Raw genomic sequence first — 21,851 nt, forward strand, 5'->3', positions numbered from 1 at the left:
TCTATTGAAGATTCACTCAGTAAATGACAATTGATTTTCCTTAGGAACATAAGAATGGTCATACTGGGTCAGACCAATGATTCATCTAGCCCAGTATTCTGTCTTCCAACAGTTGCCAATGCCAGATACTTCAAAGGGAATGCACAGAACAGGGCAACTATAGAGTGATCCGTCCCTTGTCATCCAGTCCCAGCGTCTGGTTCTCAGACAACGGGGTTGCATTCCTGCCCATCCTGGCTAATAGCCATTGATGGACCTATCCTCCATGAACTTACCTAATTCCTTTTTTGAACCCAGTTCTACTTTTGGTCTTCACAGCATCCCCTGGCAACAAATTCCACAGATTGACAGAGTGTAGGGTGACCAGGTGTCCGGTTTTCGACCGAAATGCTCGGTTGAAAAGGGACCTTGGCGGCTCCGGTCAGGCCATTAAAAGTCCACTTGGTGGTGCTGTGAAACTAAGGCAGACTAGTCCCTATCTGTCCTGTCTCTGCGCTGCACCCCGGAAGTGGCCAGCAGGTCTGGCTCCTAGGCAGGGGGACCATAGGGCGCCACATGCTGCCCCCGCCCCGAGCACCGGCTCTGCACTCCCATTGGCCGCAGTTCCCCGCCATTGGGAGCTGCAGGGGCAGTGCCTGCAGGGGAGAGCTGGGCGCAGAGCCACCGGCCGCACATCCACCTAGGAGCTGGACCTGCTGGCCACTCCCGGGGTGTAGCACAGAGTCAGGACAGGCAGAAACCTGGCTTCCCCGCCGCTGCACCGCTGACGAGGAGCCGCCAGAGGTAAGCCCGCACCCCAACCCTGAGAGTCCCCCCCCAACCTGGACTCCCTCATCTCCAGCCCCACCTCAAAGCCTACACCCCCAGATGGAGTCCTCACCCCCGCTGCATCCCAATCCCTTGCCCCAGCCCAGAACCCCCACCCCCACCCTGAACCCCTCTGCCCCACTCCCCAACCTGAAGCCCCCTCCTGCACCCCAAGCCCTCTCCCCACCCCAAAGTCTGCACCCCCCAATGGAGCCCTAATCCCCTGTACCCCAACCTCCTGCCTCAACCTGCAGCCTCCTCCCACAGCCTGCACCCCTCATCCCCAGCCCCACTCCCGGAGCCCACACCCCCAGACAGAGCCCTCACCCCCTCCTGCACCCCAAACCCCTGCCCCATTCCAGAACCCCTTCCCGCACTCTGAACCCCTTTGCCCCACCCCCCAGCCTGGAGCCCCCTCCTGCACCCCAAACCCATTCATCCCTGGCCCCATCCCAGAGCCTGCACCCTCAACCAGAGTCCTCACTCCCTCCTGCACCCCAAATCCCTGCTCCAGACCAGTGAAAGTGAGTGAGGGTGGGGGATAGCAAGCCACCAAGGGAGGGGGAATGTAATGAGCGGGGGGCAAGGCCTCGGGGACGGGGCGGGGATAGGGTGCTTGGTTTTGTGCAATTAGAAAGTTGGCAACCCTAACTGTGTGAAAAAGTACTTCCTTATGTTTGTTTTAAAGCTGCTGCCTATTAAATTAATTGAGAGCCCCCTGGTTCTTATGTTAGACTCTAGGGCCTCCTCATAACTATTTTGAGGAATCTTATAGGCCCTGCTTTGGAAGGCTGCTTAAAAGGTCATAGGAAGAGAAATATAGGAACAGAGAGTTCTGAGGAATATCTGTTTGCAAGTGGCTGAATAAACGGACACAGGATGAAAGAGAATGAGACCCTCCAACACAAAAACAACCATTATGGGCAAGATGCTTACTTTAACTTTCTCACAGACTTTATCACAAAAGGTTGTGTAACAGACTTACCTCCATTAGCAACCAAACTTCACATGTACTTTACAAAGTATCTGAATAGATTTCTGCTCTAAAGAGATCAAAAAGCCATCCTTGTTCCTGCCATGTGCTTTTAAAAAAAAGAAAATATGATTCTGCTTTGGCAATCTGAAATACTGGCCTGATAATGGCAGGGAACCAGCTACAGCATTACACACATTAAAAGAGATTGCATTGTTACAATGCATTGACTGCCCTGTTTTTTTTTTTTTTTTGGAGTATAAACATACTTTTTAATCTCCCAGACACAATGTGACAAATACAGCATTTCCATAAACATCCAAATGAAATTTTAACAACTGAAAATGTATCTGAATAAAAATTCTCATGAGCCATCATGATTCTCAACTATGAAATTCTTATCTTTAAGTTCCAGGAACCTAATGTGCCCATTACCTAAGGCAAAAATATAAATAAAACACTGCTTGTTTGCCTAGTAGTACGTACCTTGATAAGTAGAGACATGCATTATAGTAGTGAGGCCTTTTCCTCTACCTACTTTGCCTGGCATATGGGAAAGCCTATTGTAAATATTCAGAGCCTAAACTGATTCATTAATTGTGATCACCACAGAAGAGGCACATCTCCCTTTGCCACTTGCCCGAGGCTTTTCTACATCAAAGTGGGGGTTCTGTATCTAGCAGAAATCTTCAGCTAGCGTAGAAAGATCTATTAATTACAGAACTCTTAAAGATTGCTAGCAGTGTCCAAGACTGTACTTCAGCATAATCCAGAAAACATAAAGTTTATCAAAGACACAGAAATACAGACAAATTCTGCTCTCTTACACTGGTGTAAACAAGAGCAGATTTTGTTCCACTATCAACATTTGAAACCATATTTAAAACAAAATTCTTATCTGTTTTACTTAGACCAGCTTAAACCCCAATCCTGCAATTTGAGCAGCATAACACAGGTTCCAACTGAAGTCATTGAGAATCTGCACAGAGGTCCTGCGTGGAATGGATTGCAGGATCAGGGCCTATGATTATTCATATTGAAATTATTTTACTATCTAATATACTTTAGAGCATTTACAGTTTATGTTTTTGAATTACATTCAGCTTGGACATTGAAACCGTACTCCCTCAATTCACGGGTTCATATCACTTAAGGCCAGAAAGGACCATCTGTATCCTGTATCAGAGGCCATCAAATTTCATCCATTTAACCTTGCATTGAGCCCAATAACTTGTGTCTGGCTAAAGCATATCTTTCTGCTTACAGCTCCAATTTAAATACAGCTTTACCTCTGCTGGCAGTTTACGATCAGTTTCACTTTTTTGATCTTGCACACTAACCCAATGCAAATATAGCTACTCTACTGCAAGGGAATTTTTAAATAAAAGAAAAGTTTGCAATAAAAAAATATTTTTATAACAGGTTTTGAAAAAAAAGTAAATTTAAACTTGGGGCCCTAACTGCGTAGTGTCCTTTAAAGAGAGCTACTTTAAATGTATAGAGGTGTCTGAGCATCCTGATTTAGACTACGAACATATTTCTCCTTATTCTGTTGACCAGATGCTTAACTAAACACCCAGGGGATGAAAATGAACTACAAGATTTGAAAGAACTATGTTTAACTGAACTTTTAAAAATACAGCCTGCACAAACGTGGCTGGCATCCTGCTTTCCTTGACTAGCTAGTAATGTCTCTCTCTTATATAGCACTTTTCATCAGTAGAATTCTCAAAACTTTCTTCTTATACAGGAAATTCTACTCCATCATTTATTGGAGCCTACACTGATTTCTGTAATAGTGGCATACTTATCAGTTTAGTTGTAAAAATGCTATAAAATTGTATTGCAATACATGTCAATAACATTTATCTACAGTGCTTACGGTCAAAAAGAAGTTTAATGACCAGAATATCTCCTATATTTCTTGGTATTTATAATGCATCTACTAATGATGATATTTAAAGTGGAAAAAAAGAGATCCCCTAATAAAAAGAATGTTCATCATGAACTGCTACATGTCTGAATTTGGTTATTCAAGGCCATTTGTACTACTGACTAAATCCAGAATACCAAATTTTCAAAAGCGATTACTGCGAGGAGATGTACATAAGCAGTATTCTGGCCAACAAAGACATTTGTACAGCGGTCATTGACTTGACTGACAAGCCTCAACTATACTAAAACCAATCTTACCCTATCAAAAGGATTGTTCAGAACTCAACAGGGTGGTTTGCAAAAGTGTTATAATCAATGATTTAGAGTGAATATAAAACACGGGACACCTGCGAATCTGAGTTTCTAAAGCTCATGTCATATCAGAAGTGTCAGGTGTGTTAAACATTCAGATTCCTGGGTGTTCTGCTCTTAAGTCTTGTTGCCTGAATATGGCTTTGAGTACTAGTCCATCCCTTATTGGAGAGTCAGAGAATATTTTCGATATCAGAAGTACATTTGTAAGATTTATTTGCTTAAAATAGGTTCTAAATTAATCTTTCAGGACTAAACTAGGCAACCACATGATCATATTTAAGTTTTGCCCTCCCACAACCTACACTCTTTTACCACCTAACTTTTGACATGAGGGAAACGAGAAAAGGTTTCTTTGAGGCAAGGACCTGGGGTGAAATCCTGGCTCCACTAATGTCAATGGGAGCTTTGCCATTGACTTTGATGGTGTCAGGATTTCACCCTTGTTGTATTTGTGCTGTAAAGTACTTAGGGCATTGTGAAATAAAAAGTCAGTCTTATTTCTAGATATATGTTAAGGAATATTTTGAAGAACAAATATGCAATAGACCATTATGATATCTAAAGCTACTGCCAACACTACTTTCCAGTCAAATCCAACCCCCCAATTTCATGACTCTTACCCTACCCTGTTCAGAAGGGGGGAAAAAAACCCTAGTAACTTGAAAATAATAATTGTACACAGCTTTTATGTCCTAAGCAGTCTGACAAACTGGTAGCTGTGGACTGAAATTTTAAAGCCAAAACAACTTTAAAACCATGGTTTGTTCTCAATGAAGAAAGAGCCAAATCTTGATAGGAGTTTTATACACACTATGCCGAGTACAGCTTTCAACTATTTAGAAACTAATAAACAGAACAATTTCCAGTATCATGTGCAGATTTCAGAGACTTTGGTGAGATACCATGACAAATTAATGCAATAGAAAAATAGCATCTTTATTGTACTGTAGTATAATTTACAAATTCTGAATAAGTATGACAACCTATCTAGACAAAACTCACGTGTGCATACATGTACATAGAAAGTACTGACAGACACACAGCTGGATGGTGACCTGTAATGCTCTAAATCACCAGTGCTTCCTCAGGCCACATTAATATAGGTCTTGCTAAGCCCGCTCATGACATGTAATGGTTTTTCCACATGCTGGCCTAAAACAAGCTGTGGGAAACAGGATTCAATACCCATGGGCTCAAGTGTAGGAACACGTGCAGTGGATTATCACATAGCCTACTACAGCTGGTGGAAATCACTAAGTGTAACAGAGCGTAAAGACTGAATGGAATGATAACATTGCACAGTATAATACATCACCAATATTGTTTTCCATTTTAGTACAGTGCTGACATGGGTTAATTTCTCATTGCATACCTATTGAGAAATCCTGACAAAGATGTGAGGTAAGTATTGTGAAATGACTAGAGTTGTAAAAACCCCACTGATTTCTGTTCATGAAAACCTTTGCTTTTGTTTCAGTTTACACCCACAGGTTTCAGTTTGATGTTTTTGAATAACCTGAGTGGGAGGTGCACACATGTAAGTCAGGGCCGTATTTACCATGTAATGTCTTAGATATATTTCAGAATACAAAAGAGAAAGTATGAATGAATAACCAGGGCTGTAGTCAGGTTAAACAAAAAAAACTTAATTCACATAAGCTTCCAGCACACACCAAACACACTGAAATTCTCAATGAGAAAGAAGAGTAAGCCCTGACTAGTGAGTCAAACCAAGAGAACTTGCATTTAAACTAACTTGGATCACAACCCCTCATCTGAATCTGAACAGTCCCATACTGTCAGCCATTGCTTAGGCGCAGAATTTCTCTAATGCAGCCACCAGGGGCTTTTCGTGTGGCCATGACAGCCTCCTGGGCAAGTACTGGCCTCTCCCTTTCTCTCCCTGTTGCTCCTGGATGCACTGCCCTGCACCGCCTCTGGAGACAGGTGGGGCACAACACTGCAGAAGCAGTAAGTTCTTGACCAACCTTGGGGAGGGGATGGGCTTCAGCCCTGGGATGGTTGGGCAGCAGGCTCCAGCAGCGGGACTTCAGGAGCCTGGCTGCAGGGCTTCGGGTGCCCTCCAGCCCCTGGCTCTGGCCACTGGCCCCTGGTTCCAGTCCCAGGCTCCCACCGCCATATGGCGGGAGCCAACCCCGAGTGTTGACCCCTGGTCCTGGCCACACGGCAGCAGGTTCCAGCCTCTGGCTTCAGCTGCACAGCCCCCAGCTCTGACCATGCAGCAGCAGGCACTGACCCCTGGCTCTGGCCATGCAGACCCCAACCCCCCAATCACACTGGCCCTCCACTGCCTTTCCCAGCCCCACAACCATCCCTCCATCACCCCTGGCCCCTGCTGCCTCCCCCTCCAGGACTTAATTTGTCTTGGTGCTTGCTGAGAAAAGTGATGAACAAACATGCAAGTATCATTTTTCACCTGGGAAGCTGTGATAAATAATACTTGTTGTGAAAAGTAATATTTGTATGTTCTTTAATATCACTTTTCACAGCACACTTAGTAGCTAGCTGGAAAGCTGGGATAAGTGATACTAGAAGTAGCGTGTGATACTTCTAGTATCACTTATCCCAGCTTTCCAGCTAGCTACTAAGTGTGCTGTGAAAAGTGATATTAAAGAACATACAAATATTACTTTTCACAACATTATTTTTATTATTGAGTCCGCAAATAAAAACCTACATAAATAAATTACAATGATTTTGATGTGTTCATGTCCATAATGAACTTTAGGAAAAACAAATAAATAAGTATCTTAGGAAAAAGTGTCACTGTGACACTTGTGTTCACTTTGTTGTGAAAGCCCCCTGGCTTAGGGCATGGGAAACATTACAAGCTCCATCTACTTACAGCAAGTATATCACACTTTACCTGTGGAATCAAATATAACAGGCTGGCAGTTTTTGTTGGAATTCCAGTTACACTTGAGCACCTGGCCTCCTTCTACAATGTCAGGTTGTGTAGTGTTCGCTTTTGGAGCGCCCACCAGAAGAAATATCCTGAAGTAAAAAAGAAAACACAAATAGAAGGTTCAAGAGCACAGTCACTAATTAATAATAATAATGCTTAGCTCTTATATAGTGCTTTAAATGGTTATGTAACCATGGTTACAAGACACACACTTAGAATTTGGATCCAAACTACTTCAAGATTCAGGGATGTTCGGATTAGGGGGGTTGTTTTGGATCCTGTGTTAATGCAGGTTAAAACAAAATTCTGACTAAAAACCAGACAGCTGAGAAAGCGTAAATAGAGATTCGTGTTTAAAACATTTCCTGACCAATTCAGATTTCAGACAGACATTTAGCTGGACAGCCTTTCCTTCCCTCTTGCATTATTCAATCTTGTGTGTGTGTATGTGACAGAAAAGGATGTAGTGTACCCTGGTTAAAAAACAAAAACAAAAAATAGTCTGGCATCACTTCTAGTTCATTTCATACCTAAAAGCAAGTCAAGGCAGATAGCACTGCTCTACAGCCAAAATGCTTCTGAAATAAATGTAGTCAGACTTTACTAATTCTGGGTCACTGAGAACGAAAATGATGCTTAAAATTGTTGATTGGCTCTAGTTTTCAAGATATGCTATTGGGTCAGTATATACGACCCTTGACTTGAGAATGGCAGAGGATAAGTGAGTTATAAAGGGAAGGGATCTCAATTTAAACCAGAAATGACTAAAATACATCTTTGACTGGATCTATGAATAAATCTATGACTGGGTTTGGACAGTACTTGCTTTTTAGGCAAAACAATGAATGATGCAATCTGAAGCTGGTATTGCGTCATACATGATATGAATTGCATCGTGTTATTCCTAGAAGTCATGGATGATGCAATCATAACGAAGCTTACATCACTCTGCTGAACAAATTGCCCTATATCAGCTCTAGAAATCATACAGTGTCATGCTCTCTTATTTGTCTGTGTTTGATTTTGCAAAGGGACACATTTCTGTTTAGCCAAAGTGAGCAGAGATGCCTCGTAGTTGTGTGAACAGTGCAGATAACTTCTGCTATGTTTGTGGTGAAGTGACTTTTGCATCACAAAAGCGCAGTATAACCACTATGGTTAAGAAAGCCTATCACCTTTATTTTGGCTGCAAAATTGGAGATCAGGACAAGAGGTGGGCCCCACACATATGCTGCAACACTTGTGCAACAAATCTTCGCCAGTGGTTGAACAGGAAAAGGAAATCTATGCCTTTTGCAGTGCCAATGATTTGGAGAGAGCCAACAGATCATACCAGCAATTGTTACTTCTGCATGGTGCCTCCAGTTGGGAATACAAGAGACAAGCCAAGAAGCGCCGAGTAGACACTGAATAGGACTAAACTATGTACATAATAGTTTTTGGCCTTTTGTTTCATAATAAGTTTTATTTATATAACCCTTTGGCTGATTTTTAAAGTGTTCCATAAACGGGACAGGTGAAATATTATCATGTAAAGCAACCATAAACACATGAAAAGACCTAGGTTTACAATTTATGACTAAAACTCTACTATCTACACAATATACATAGACATAAAATGTAAAAACTTAAATATCTTAGAAATAGTAGCCAATCAGTTGTTTTAATTGTCATATTTGAATTCAGCACATCAAAATACATAATAAATAGCACATTTTAACTCTGAAGCAGACGACTTCTCAAAAATTGTAGACCAGTGTAGTCAAAGGCCAACCTTGATAAAAATCTGGGATTTTTCATTTTAAAAATATTCTAACTGGTAAGTCAGCCTAGTAATAGTTTTTTTTTTTAATTAGTCCCTCCAAGAACCCCAGCTGATGTCAACCACACATTTGCATGTTTGGCATATGACTGAGTCTTTATTGAAACCCATCAAAAACTAACCCTTTTTTCTCTCACACCCATTCTAATTTTTAAAATCTTCATGTGTATTTAGATTTGCATTCTGCCCATTGGCTGCTGTGACATAGGGCTGTGAGAACTTGCAGATTGCAAAAATCTACCTCTGTATATTCAGATTGGGAGTGAGACAAAAAAGAGAAACCAATTCAACTCAAGATTACTACATCTTTCAGAAACTCTGACAATTCCATGAACCACGCTTGACTAATCAGCACTTTCTTTAGGGTCTGAATCTGAAAAACAGTGTGGCTAGAAAATAAGAGGCGGCAATTGATAAGCAGCCTGTTGTATTATTTCCATTTTATACTGAATATTATGACACTGTTCCTCCCTTTAAAGCCACGGATAGCCATTTTCCTCGAATACATTTTAAAATGCAGACAATGGGTAAAAGTGTTACTATCAATGCAGGGAGGAATGCTTAATAAAACAGTTTGTCATAGAATCACACAACCATAGGGTTAGAAAAGACCTCAAGGGACATCTAGTCTAACCCCTGCCAAGATGGATGGTTTAGACACCACAAATCCTACAAGACAGATGGCTATCTAGCCTCCTTTTGAAAACCTCCAGTGAAGGAGCTTCCATGACCTCCCTAGGCAGTCTGTTCCATTGTCCTACTGTCCTTACAGTTAGGAAGTCCCCCCACCCCAAAGATTTAATCTAAATCTGCTATGCTGTAGTCTGAAACCATAGTCTCTTGTCCTGCCCTCTGTGGCAAGAGAGAACAACTTTTCTCCATTTTTTTTAATTGCAGCCTTTCAAATGTTTGAAAACCACTATTATGTCCCCCCCTTAATCGCCTCGTTTAAACATACACAGTTCCTTCAGCCTTTGCTCATATGGCTTGCATTCCATCCCTTTGATCATCTTTGTCGCTCATCTCTCGATCCTTTCCAGTTTCTCTACATCCTTTCCAAATACTGGTGACCAAAATTGGACACAATACTCCAGCTGAGACCTAAACAGCGCTAAGTTGAATGACTTGCATTCTATGTCTCTGTTAATGCAACCTAAAATTGCATTTGCTTTTTTTTGCAACTGTATCGCATTGCTGACTCATATTGAGGTTGTGATCCACCACAACTTCCAGATCCTTTTCAGCAGTGCTACTGCACAGACAGTTAACTCCCATTCTGTATTTGTGCATTTGTTTTTTCTTCCCTAAGTGTCATCATCATCATGTTCCTATTACACCTCTGGCGTTTAGGGCAGTGACGAAGCTCCTCCACTCCTGTGTGTTTCTGGCAAGTCTTTCAATGGTTCCCCAGCTGTGCCCCAGGTTTTTCAGCTCAGCTTCCACAGCTCTTTGCCACGTTGTTTTTGAACAGCCTCATTTTCACTTGCCTTCAGGTGTCCATCTTATTGCTATTCTGGTGAAGGAATCAGTTTCCATCCGAAGCACATGACCAATCCATCTCCAACGCCTCCTGGCAGTGATGGTGTTCAGATCCTCTTGGCTGCACTGTGTCAATAGATATTGGTTTGAGATTGTTCTGGGCCAAAAGATACGGAGGATTTTTCTGAGGCAGTTGTATGGAATGAAGACAGTTTGGACACGTCATACTTTCTCATTCCCCAGCATTCTGCACTATAAAGTAGTGCTGAAAGTACGCCGCTCTGATAAATCTTGAGTTTGGTTTTGGTGTTGTATTTTGATGGTTTCCAGACTGTATTTAAGATCCTGAAGGTGTTTCTGGCTTTATTGATTTTGTTCCTGATGTCCTGGCTTGTTCTACCATCCTGGCTGATGGTGCTGTTGTGAATGTTTCTACATTAGTGAGGACATAATCCTCTATCCGTGTTGGTGATGGTGAGGCAATATTAAAGGTCATGATATCTGTCTTATTGCAGCTGATTTTCAGTCCAATTTGCTGTCTGAATGCATTGAGCCGAGTTGTTTTCTCTTGAATATGATGTTAGGTATGTGATAGTAGAGTGACATCAAATGTGAAGTCCAGGTCTTCAAGGGATGAGAAGAGTGTCCATTTAATGCCTCTTGGCATGTCTTTCTGTTGTACGCCGCATTACCCAGTCAATGACAATGTTGAAGAGGATTTCAGACATGACACACCCGAGGTACTCCTGCTTTGACTTCAAAATTGAGCTCACTGTGATCAACATTGGATGTAAAGCTGTCCTCTGGTGTCCGTCCCTAAGTGTAGCACCTTACATTTGTCTTTGTTGAATTTCATTTTGTTCTCTATAGCCCAGTTCTCCAATTTATCAAGATCCCTTTGAATTTTAGCTCTATACTCCAAAGTGTTTGCAACCCCCCGAGCTTTGTGTCATTTGCAAATTTGATCAGTATAGCCTCTAGTCCTACACTCAGGTCATTAATAAAGATGTTAAATAACACCAGACCTACAACAGATCCCTAAGAAACCCCACCTGAGACCTCCCTCCAATCTGACATCATTCCATTGATAGTTCCTCACGTGGGATTGTGTCAAAAGCCTTGCTAAAGTCCAAGTATATTAGGTCCACAGCATTCTCCCTACCCACCAAACCATTTACTCTGTCAAGGAAGGAAATCAAGCTGGTCTGGCATGATCTGTTCTTAGTAAACCCATGCTGGCTGCTAGTGATTACCCCTTCATCCTCCAGGTATTCCCAAACTGTATGTTTTATACATTGCTCTAGTAGCTTACCAGGTATCAAGATCATGCTGACTGGTCTATACTTCCCTGGCTTCTCCTTTTTAAAGATGGGCACTACGTTAGCCCTTCTCCAGTCTTCCAGAATCTCTCCTGTCATCTATGAGTTTGCAAATATTATTGCCAGTGACGCTGAGATTTCTTCACCTAATGCCTTCAGCACCTGAGGCTGAATATCATCAGGCCCTGGTGACTTGAATTCATTCAAATTAGACAGAACATATCTGATGTGTTCTTAATTTATCCTGATCTGCATCCCTTCCCCTTTACTGTCTATGGTAAATTCACTAGTCATCTGGTCACATATTATTTTTGTGAGAAGACTGAAGGAAAGTAGGCATTGAGCAGCTCTGCCTTCCTATCATTTATGTCAAATTTGTATTTATTTGTCAAAGCCAGAGACTCCAGCCAGTAGGGGCAGAAGCAGCCAAAGCAGGGCCTGCTGCACTGGTGGGAGGAGGCAAAATGGGGCAAACTGGGACAACCCCTGCTTCCACACCCCCTGGACACAGAACTGTGTAGGGGAGACCACCCAAACACAATGAGGACCCTAGGACCCAGGAAACGTCACCTCCCTCCTTGTCTGCTCATGTGAGCTCCATATTCAGACAACCTTCAACAGTTCTGAGTGGCCTTTTTCTACCCTATGCTGATTGGCTGTTTTCTCCAACTCTCCCCTGCCCTCACAGGGTATGTCTACGCATGGATAAAAGACCTGTGGTATAGCCACGGCTAGCCTAGGTCAGCTGACTTGGGCTTGTGGGGCTCAGGCTGAAGGGCTAAAAATCACTATGTAGATATTTGGGCTTGGACTGGAGCCCAAGCTCTGGGACCCTTCATCCTTGCAGGTCCCTGCTCTGTACCCTTCATCCCTCTTCTCTTCCCTTTCCATTTACCTCATCCCCTCCTAACTAAAGCAAAAAAAATAAATAAATAAAATAAAATTGTGGAACCAACATGCTCTTTGCTGTCATCACATTGTTTGCTCTGCTTATGTGTTCTACTCCTTCTCTCACCCTGTGTCTGTCTGGTCTATTTAGATTGCAAGCTCTTCAGGACAGAGACTGTCTATTGCACTGTGTTTGTACAGAGCCTAGCACAATGGGACCCTTTGTTGGTTGGCCCTTAGGTAGAACCAAAACAAACGTGTTAAAGAAGAAAAGAATGCTTCTAGCAAAAGGAAGAGAAAGGACAGCACTCCCAGTGTATCTCCCCTATAAAAACTCATAAGAACATACTATGTTATAGGATCCCCCTGTCTATGCTAGGAATATTTTCAGATAGGTTTTAAAACCAGTTAGAGCCATAGCAGAGACCTGGTTTTAGACAGCTTTAGATAGCGTGGCTTGTTTAAACAGAGTCAGCCCTGAAACTGAGTCAGATAACCATAGTGTAAGGCTGGCACATTAGTTAGCTGAACCAACTTCAACACTGGTTAGAAAATATCCCCAGTGTAGAAACACCCAGGTTTCTTCATCTTCTCTACATTTCAACTCCTGCTTTCTAAACTTTCACTTAAGCAATTCTTAGTGCACTTACCAAAGTGAAGCAAGGGTATACCAGATTTTCAGCTGGGATAAATCAGTATAGTCAAGGGAGCTACGTAATTTATACTAGCTGAGGATCTGGCCCACTGTATTGAAATCAGTCAGAATGATTCCTGACCAGCTAGTCATACTACAAGTGGATCCCAAAAACTTAAAGCCTGATCCAAAGCCCAGTGAAGTCAATGAGATTCTGTTTTTAACATTGCTGGTTTTCATGCAGGGATGGTACCACTGGTGGTGGCAGTCAGAAATGAAACAAAAAGGTACTTGATGTAGTCAAGACAAAGGAGTGTTTGTTTCAATGCAACGTGCGGTGCACCACGGGTAGGTATTCCAGTGTGCAACTCACTACTGTCCATCAGTGCACTGTCTTTTGGAAAGTTTTGGCAATGCATGGTGGAGTCAAAATGAGTCGTGACTCCAGGGTCAAGATTCCATCATGCAACTGTCTCCAACCCATAATGTCATCTCTATTTCATAATTTTCGTTCCTATTTTGAAAATCCCATGAACCTGCATGGGACTTGTCACTGTCCGTCATCGCTGACAGAAGCATGGAGCATGCTCAGCTCTGAATTATTGTCATGAGCATTACCATCACAGGACACATGATTCTCTGGTATTTGCAGAGCCTCAAGAAGAGCCACGGAGAACATGATGACTCTCTGGAGAAAAGATTGCAGTGGGACATAGCAAGAACCAATTCAAGATTGTTGGTCGTGTGCACAGAGCAGCTGCAAATGGTGGAATGCCAGTTCTAAGCCTGAGAAACAAATACTGACTGGTGGGATGGCATTGTTATGTAGGATTGGGATGATGAGCAGTGGCTGCAGAACTTTTGGATGGGCAAGGCCATATTCCTGGATCTGTGTGCTGAACTTCCCCAAGTTCTCCAGTGCAGGGACACCAGAACGAGACCTGCACTGACAGTGGAAAGTCAAGTGGCATTCACGCTGTGGAAACTTGCAATGCCGGATTGCTACTGGTCAATGAGAAATCATTTTGGAGTGGGAAAATCCACTGTGGGGAGCCGTCATACAAGTGTGCAGGGCCATTAATCATTTCCCAGTACACAGGGCTCTGACTCTTGGCAGCATGCAGGGTCCAATAGATGGATTTGTAGCAATGGGGTTCCCAAACTGCGGGAGCAATAGAGGGCACACATATCCCTACTCTGGCACCAGACTGCCTTTCCACAGAGTACATCAACAAAAAGGGCTACTTTTATGCAAGAACTGGTAGATCACTGGAGATGTTTCACTGACATCAATGTGGGAAGGTGCATGACACTCTCATCTTTAAGAACAGAGGGCTGTTCTGAAAGCTACAAGCAAGGACTTTCTTTCCCAACAGGCAGATTGCTATCGGCAATGTTGCAATGCCAATAGTGATCCTGGGGGACCCAGCCTTCCCCTGCCTTACAAAGCCATCCACTGACTGACCACCTTGACAGATTCGACTACCAGCATAGTATCTGTGAAGCAAAGGGGGAAGAGTTGCTCCCAGGATGTAGGGCAGAGCTAGAGCAGCTGTCTGCTGAGTTTGAACAGCCAGACACAGGGGCTATCAGAAGAGGTTAGCATGGAGATATAGGGGCTATAACAGGGAAGCTCTGGAAGAGCACTTTAACAGCGAGCCACAGTAAGACACGGTGGTGTTCTGTGTTCTACGTGGCTCTGCAGTTTGGGGATCAGTTAGGAATTGTGCGATGTTTGATGCACATGTAGGATCACAAAACAGGCAATGCACCTACTAATTTTGTGGTGCTGCTGTACATTTATGATTGACAAACACAAGATTGCAATGATCGTATGAGCCGTGTCACAGTTTACAATAAAAACTAAGTGGGTGCTCTCATTGCCGCCAGGCACTCTGCAGCATCTGTTCAGAATTAATGAAGATGAATTATTTTCCAAACAATAAAGTTTTATTGAGTAACAAAAGATGCACATTATTTTTAACTTGCTGCAAAAATTAACACATTAAAGCCTTAATACATTTATGAAGCAGAGCTTAAAGAAGCTATGTCAAGTGAAGAGTAGGTGACAAAAAAACAAAACAAAAAAAAAACATTCTACATAGCAGCAACAAAAAAGGCTCAGGGGTCAATGATCCATGTTACAAGTTTGGCAGAAATCATATACAGTAAAAGCTGTGTTATCCGGCACTTTACCAAGTGGAAAGCTCTACAAACCAGCATTTCTGATCATCACTGAAAGTCCGGTTTATAGTCTGGTTGGCGCGGGGCCGGCAGGCTCCCTACCTGGCTCAGTGTGGCTCCCCAGAAGTGGTGACATGTCCCTGCTACTCCTAGGTGGAGGGACAGCCACAGAGGCTCCGTGAGCTGCTCCCCACCCCGCCGCAAGTGCTGTCTCTGCACTCCCATGGGCAGAGACCGCACGCAGAGCCACCTAGACGTGTCTCCACCTAGGAGCAGCCAGGGACACGTTGCCACTTGCGGGGAGCCGCCCGAGATGAGTGTGCCAGGATCTGGCACCCCGCACCCCCTCTCGTGCCCCCTCCTGCACCCAAACTCTCTTCCAGAGCCCACGCCCCACCCCCGTACCCTAACCCCCAGCCCCCTCCTGTACCCAAACTCCCTCCTTCTTAGTTAACTGGAATTTTTGACTTACCAGCACTCCCCATTCCCCCAACATGCCAGATAAAAGCTTTTACTGTAACATGATCCAACATTGATTTCACTAAATGCCTTTTCCTAATCATAATGAAAAACAGTTTTCTTGGATTTCTGCACAATGGTCCACTGAAGATATGCAGTTTGTTGTTCACTGCCTATTTTCTCTCTCACACAGTGGTTGGACCAAATGGGCAAACTGTGTTTTTACATACATTGTCAAGCTTCTGCATATCACAAAGGAAGAATCATGGATCTGATCCTGAACCACTGAAGTCAATGAAAGCTTTGCTATTTAGCCACAAGCAGTGGGGATAAAGAGAAGGCTAATTATTCAGTGTGTGACACAGGAAAATTTAGTACACAAGGGACAAGTTTCAAGATTTGTAATCAGCTTTTTGGAGGGGACTAAGGTTTATAACTCGTGCTTCATTCCATTCTTGACGTTACATTTTCTGGCCATTAAACTTTGCAGCTCCCATTGGCCAGGACCAGAGCGCTGGGCGGAGGTAACGCGCACAGCTGCCTGGCCAGTCCTCCGCCTAGCAGCTGAGCGAGGGGGTGTCACTGCTTCTGGGGAAGCTCCCCAGGTAAGCGCTGCCCAGATCCCGCCTCACCCCATCCCGTGCCCCAACCCTCTGCCCCCTCCCACACCCAAATTCTGCTGCTGCTAGGAGGGGGAGGCATGGAGCCCGGTAGGGAGCCTGCCGGCCCCGCCAACCCGTCGCCCCCAGCACCAGTGGGGGTCCTGGGACACACGCCATTACCTGTGCGTCCCCAGCACCAGCAGGGGTACTGGACCGTGCACTGCCACCCACCAGCACCAGCGGGGGTCCCAGGCTGTGTGCCACCACCTGCGCCCCCCCAGCACCAGTGGGGGTCCATGGCCACCCCCAAACCCTCCAGCACCAGTGGGGTTCCCGGGCCACTTCCTGCCAAGCAGCCAGGCTGCCTTCCTCCAGCACCCACAGGGGCCCAGGCAGCCCCCTGCCAAATTTTATTCATTGGTATTTTTAGTAAAAGTCATGGACAGATCACAGGCTGTGAATTTTTGTTTACTGCCCATGACCTATCCATGACTTTTACTAAAAATACTTGACACTAAAATATAGCCTTAATTATGATCACTGCTTTGTATTTATGCAATCTGGTGTAACTATCATGAAGTTGATATTTCAGAATGTGTGTCTCTTTCACAGCAAATATATACATTTATGAAATATGCAATTCAGCTAATGATTCTGCAAACACCTGAACAGGTCCATTGTATAAAACGTAGGGTAGCACATAAAACCTTGATCCTGCAGAGTTATACATGTTCTTAACTTTAAGGGCATTAATAGTGAATAATTTCATTGAATGGGACATGCTTAAAGTTAAATAGATGGTAAATCTGCAGTATTGAAGCTTAATTTTGTAGGGTAAGCACACAAGATACATATTTTGACTGCATAACAATATAAAAACCACCAAGGAAAAGAATTCCCATACAGAATAGTCATGTGTCTCTCATTTGGCTGGTCATCTGGAAAATGCCAATACTCTAAGGGTAAAAGCAAACAAACACTATAGTAAACCAGGACCTTTTACAATAAGGCATTAAGAGATCACTCTGACTCCCATTAAAATCAATGGGAAAATCCCCCATAATTGACTTAAATGGGAGTTGGATCAGACCTTTTGTTACAGAAAACAATAGGAACCTCTAATTTGTTTACATATTTACTATTCTTACTCAAGATATACAACTAAAGATAATAGTATAAAACTTGCAGAATGAAGACAGCACAAAAAAGTGTTGCAACATTTACAAGTTACAGGGTGACTTCTACTTAACTGGAGCAACAAAGAATGCAAACAAGACTGATACTTTACAAAAAGTGTTACTCAATATTTATATAAGTTTATAAATAAATTCTAGCTGCTAAAATCAAGAGATGAGTAGAAAAATCACCCCATAGGTCAGATATATGTAAATCTTGTACCTCTAAAGTTGATTTTTGGAGGGGTGGGGAAGGCACAAAAAGGGAGAACTAGAATGTGTATCCCACCTAAGAAAGATAAATTGTAGTATTATAATTCATCTAAGAGTTGATAGAAGAACTATGGAACACTTTTGTGAATCATGAACTACGTCATTATGAATCTTTATTTTAAGGTGCCAATTAAAATCAGACTGCAACTTTTTCAAATCTCACACCTTCAAGAAGTACACATGATCAATAGCAATCTCTAGAGCACTTTTGATCCTTTAGAACCCTCAGATACTTCACAAAATTCAGAGATATACCATTGAAATACCTCCATGTTTGCAAAGGGCTATAGCAATGGAGTCAAACAGTTTCATACACAACATTGGAGTAGGAAACAGATATTCTGATTCCGTTGATAAAGTCACCAGAAAAAAATCCTATATTTCTGTTAACTGCCAGGGGAGCTACTTGGGCAGATTTTTAAAACAGGATACTCAGTGTTTTGTATGCAACAATGCAAATACAAACCCATGCCTAAATTTGCATACATAATATTTATGATGATTATGACAGTCTTGCAATACTGTTAAGAAATTTTCCAGTCCAAGCACAAAGTCTATGCCCCTGCCCTTAACTATGATGATGAGTAAGAAGAACTAAATATTTTGCACACCAGTTTTAAAACAAAAGTGACCTATCCTATGTTTGCAGGGAGTAGAATTTTGTATATCCAGTTTGTGCACACAATCATGGGAACTGTGTATGCATATGCAGACACACATAAAAGGATCTGGTTTTAAAAATGGCCCTTAGTGCCCAGGCAGTACAATTTTTAAGGTCTCATTCAAAAGCCAGGTCTATTGATTGAACTGCACAAGATTCAGTTTGGGCCTAAGGAAACAAAATGACTTCCAATGATTTCAAGTGGGCTTTAGATCAGTATACCCTGGAAGAATGAAGGGAGATTTAAACCTATTGTTTCAGGGGGTCAATATATTTAAATCCTTAATATTAGGCCATTTAGCCATCCCCCTCAAAGCAAACAGGCCCACACTAATGCCTGCCATTAGTTTTCTTCTGAAAGGCTTAATACAGAGAACTTGGTTGATTTTCTCCCAAATAAAAAATAAGCTACAGTAGCCATTTAAATGCGTAGGTAGCCTCCTTTTAGCTTGGTCTTTATTATTATTGTGTGAACTTCTGAATTACTTTCCTGGCTGACAAAGTTCTTTGACACAATTTGCCAAAGGTGATAATGGACCAGAGTTTCAAAAGCAGAGTTTCTTGCAGCCACCCAATTGTGTGGCTTCCACAGCCAAAAGCCACTCACACAACGCCCTCACTCTTTCATAGAAAGCGACCCTCAACATTGTACGCTTGGGATGCATAGGATGCATCTGGTCAATCTCAAAGCCACAGCGCAAGGGGCGGGAGAGAGGGTGCCAGAAAAGAAATCAAGTGTCTAGAGACCCGAGCTAGAGTAGAACAGGATGTTCGCCCGCTTCGGGGGACAGGGGAAGAGGACGAGATGGGAGGCTTTGTTCATTTCACAATTCTCCCGGCCCTTCAAGACTCCACCAAGGGTGACCAGATGTCCTGATCTGATAGTCACATTCCCGATAGTCGGGGCTTTGTCTTGTATAGGCGCCTATTAACTCCCTACCCCCGTCCTGATTCTTCACACTTGCTATCACCCTGCCACCAGGGGCCACAGCCCCTCCGGGGACTCACACGGCCCTGGGGACGCCAAAGGGGACCCAGGTTACAACACCCCACCCACCAGCAGCGTGCGGCCCCCGGCCCCCCGGGCTGACAGATACGTACGAGGAGGAGTCTGGGGCGAAGAAATCCACAGCGAAGCCGAAGTAACTCCCCTCCGAGCCGGAGTAAACAGCCGGGCCGTCCACGTCCAGATTGAAGGCGCCGCCGAGCGCCAGCCAGCGGCCCAGGAACAGCAACAGTAGCAGGCAGAGGCGAGCCATGGCCGGTGTCCAGTCGCCTGGCAGTGCCCAGCGGATGCCCGAGCGCCCGCCGGCCCCAGCAGCCCGAAGCGGAGCCTGGCAGTGCCCGCTGCCGGCAGGGACCAGCTGCCCGGGGCGAGGCGCAGGGAGGCGGCGCAGGGCTTCCTGGCCGGGCGGGTCGCTTCCTTTTTGGTTGCGTTCCCGGAGCGGCTCTTCCCTGCGACTGGGGCTGGCGAGAAACCGCCGCGGCCTCCGCCTCTCCCCAGCGGCTGATGCACCGCCCCACGCCGGGGCGGGGGAAGCTGCATCGTGTGGCGCTAGGGCAGGGGGAGGAGCGTCTGGCGGGGGGGCGGACAGGGTCGGCGCCGGCCATGGGGGGGTACTCGCTTCCTTCCACGCCTCCCCCCGCCGGCCGGGGTCGGGAACCCGAAGGGGCACCTGCTGGGCTGCTCTTGCGCCGGGGCGCCCCACCACGTGAGTGCCAGGCCCCGGGGCGGCAGGAGGTCCGAGCAGCACCTAGCGGCACCAGCCCCAGGCAGCGCCCGAGTGCCGGGTTCTGCGCGGCCCGGGGAGCCCCTTAGCAACAGGGGCCGGGGAACTGGGGGGCGGCAGCAGCAGTAGGGGCCGGTCAGTGCCCCTTCCCGCCCCCCGGCGATGGAGTGTTTGTCCGCCTTGGGACACTTAGGCTTAAGGTTGCCACTCTCAGCTGCAAAAAACCGGGACATCGAGGATGCTCCTGAGCTCAGAAATCTAGACAGCGGCAGAGTGTGCTGAGCACCCTGGCAGATTTCCCAGGACACCTGCCTCGGAAAAAGGGAGGATTCTGGCCAAACGTGGGCAGGTGGCACCCCTACTTAGTCAATTGCAACTGGAGAGTCAGGGAAATGATGACAGCACAAAATCCCTGAAATCAGAACTGAGGGAAGAAGAGATCTTTTTTTACAAAACCGAAGAGTGTACCTTAGAAGATTCTTGGAACAGGGACTGTGTTTCCTTCTCCCAGGGTGAAATCATGGCTCTGTTGAAGTCAGTGGTAAAACGCCGGTTAACTTCAGGGAGGCCAGGATTTCATCTTGTGTTTCTGTGGACAAATGCAAAATCATCATAATTAAGGGTTTTTTCTAACACATTTATTCTAACCCAAAATGTGGAATGTTTTGGAAAGTTTGCTAAATTATAAGGCTATTTTTGAGTGATTTCAGGGTGGAAAGAAAATATATTTGGCACAGATTAAGAACTCAGATTTTTTTATTTTAAAGTTTAATTTGTCATACACTTAATCTTTAATGAGGTCAAATGCCTTGACATTATTTAGAAACATCTGAGTCTACAGATAAGGGAGAACTGGTTGACATTACATGTTTGGACTTTCAAAAAGCCTGTGATGAATTCCCTCACAAGAGGCTATTAAGGAAAGAAAGTAGTGGGGAGGAGAGGGAAAGTGCTTTCATGTATTACAATCTCGCTACAGGGACAAAGCAGAGTCAGAATCAATGGTCAGTTTTCAGCATGGCAAAAGGTTAATAGTAGAGTGCCCTAGAGTTCTATAGTGGGATCGTGGTTGTTCGATATTATTTGCGGGGAGGTTGTATGGTCTGTGTTACGCGAGAAGTGAGATTAGGTGATTGGTCCCTTCTGGCCTTAGAATCTATTAGTTGTCAGTGATCTCAGGAAAAGGTTTAAGTAGTGAGGCCCACAGTTTGGAGACTGCACAAAATTTAGATTAGTCCAGACAAGAGAAGATTCTGGGGAACTTCAGAACACCTAGGAGAATGGGCAACATGATGGCAGATGACATTCAAGCAAAGTAATAAACATTGGAAGACATAATTTGGAACTATCCGTACACTGTGATTGGTTCAAAATTAACTTTAATCCCTAGGGAAAAAAGGCCTGGATCCCGTTATGGACACTCAATGAAAACCTCTGCTCCATGTAGAGTAATGTTCAAAACTCCTAAATAAAATGTTGGGTTGCATACAAAATGGGATAAAGCACTGAAAATGTGATGCTATTATAGCAATCAGTTATACACCTTCACCTGTAATACTGTCTTCGGTGCTAGTCACTTGCTGAAAAAATACTGGCAATAAAAGAAGTTCAGAGACAGATGAACGTGGTAGGGAGATACCTAGAGGCAGAGAGAGACCTTCAAATGGAG

At 44.2% G+C, this 21,851-nt stretch overlaps 1 protein-coding gene across 1 annotated transcript in view; it reads right to left on the bottom strand.

Annotated features, from left to right (window-relative positions):
* ITGAV (integrin subunit alpha V) overlaps positions 1-19,929 on the bottom strand; it is a 79,929-nt gene extending 60,000 nt beyond the window's left edge. The window contains exons 1-2 of the mRNA XM_054043352.1: positions 19,554-19,929; positions 6,918-7,045 (exon numbers count right to left, since the gene is read on the bottom strand). Coding sequence (XP_053899327.1) covers positions 6,918-7,045; positions 19,554-19,711 — 286 coding nt within the window. The 5' untranslated portion in view covers positions 19,712-19,929. The remainder of the gene's footprint in view (positions 1-6,917; positions 7,046-19,553) is intronic.
* Positions 19,930-21,851: the final 1,922 nt, after the last annotated feature.

Source organism: Malaclemys terrapin, chromosome 11, assembly GCF_027887155.1.
Source record: "Malaclemys terrapin pileata isolate rMalTer1 chromosome 11, rMalTer1.hap1, whole genome shotgun sequence".
Classification (NCBI taxonomy): domain Eukaryota; kingdom Metazoa; phylum Chordata; order Testudines; family Emydidae; genus Malaclemys; species Malaclemys terrapin.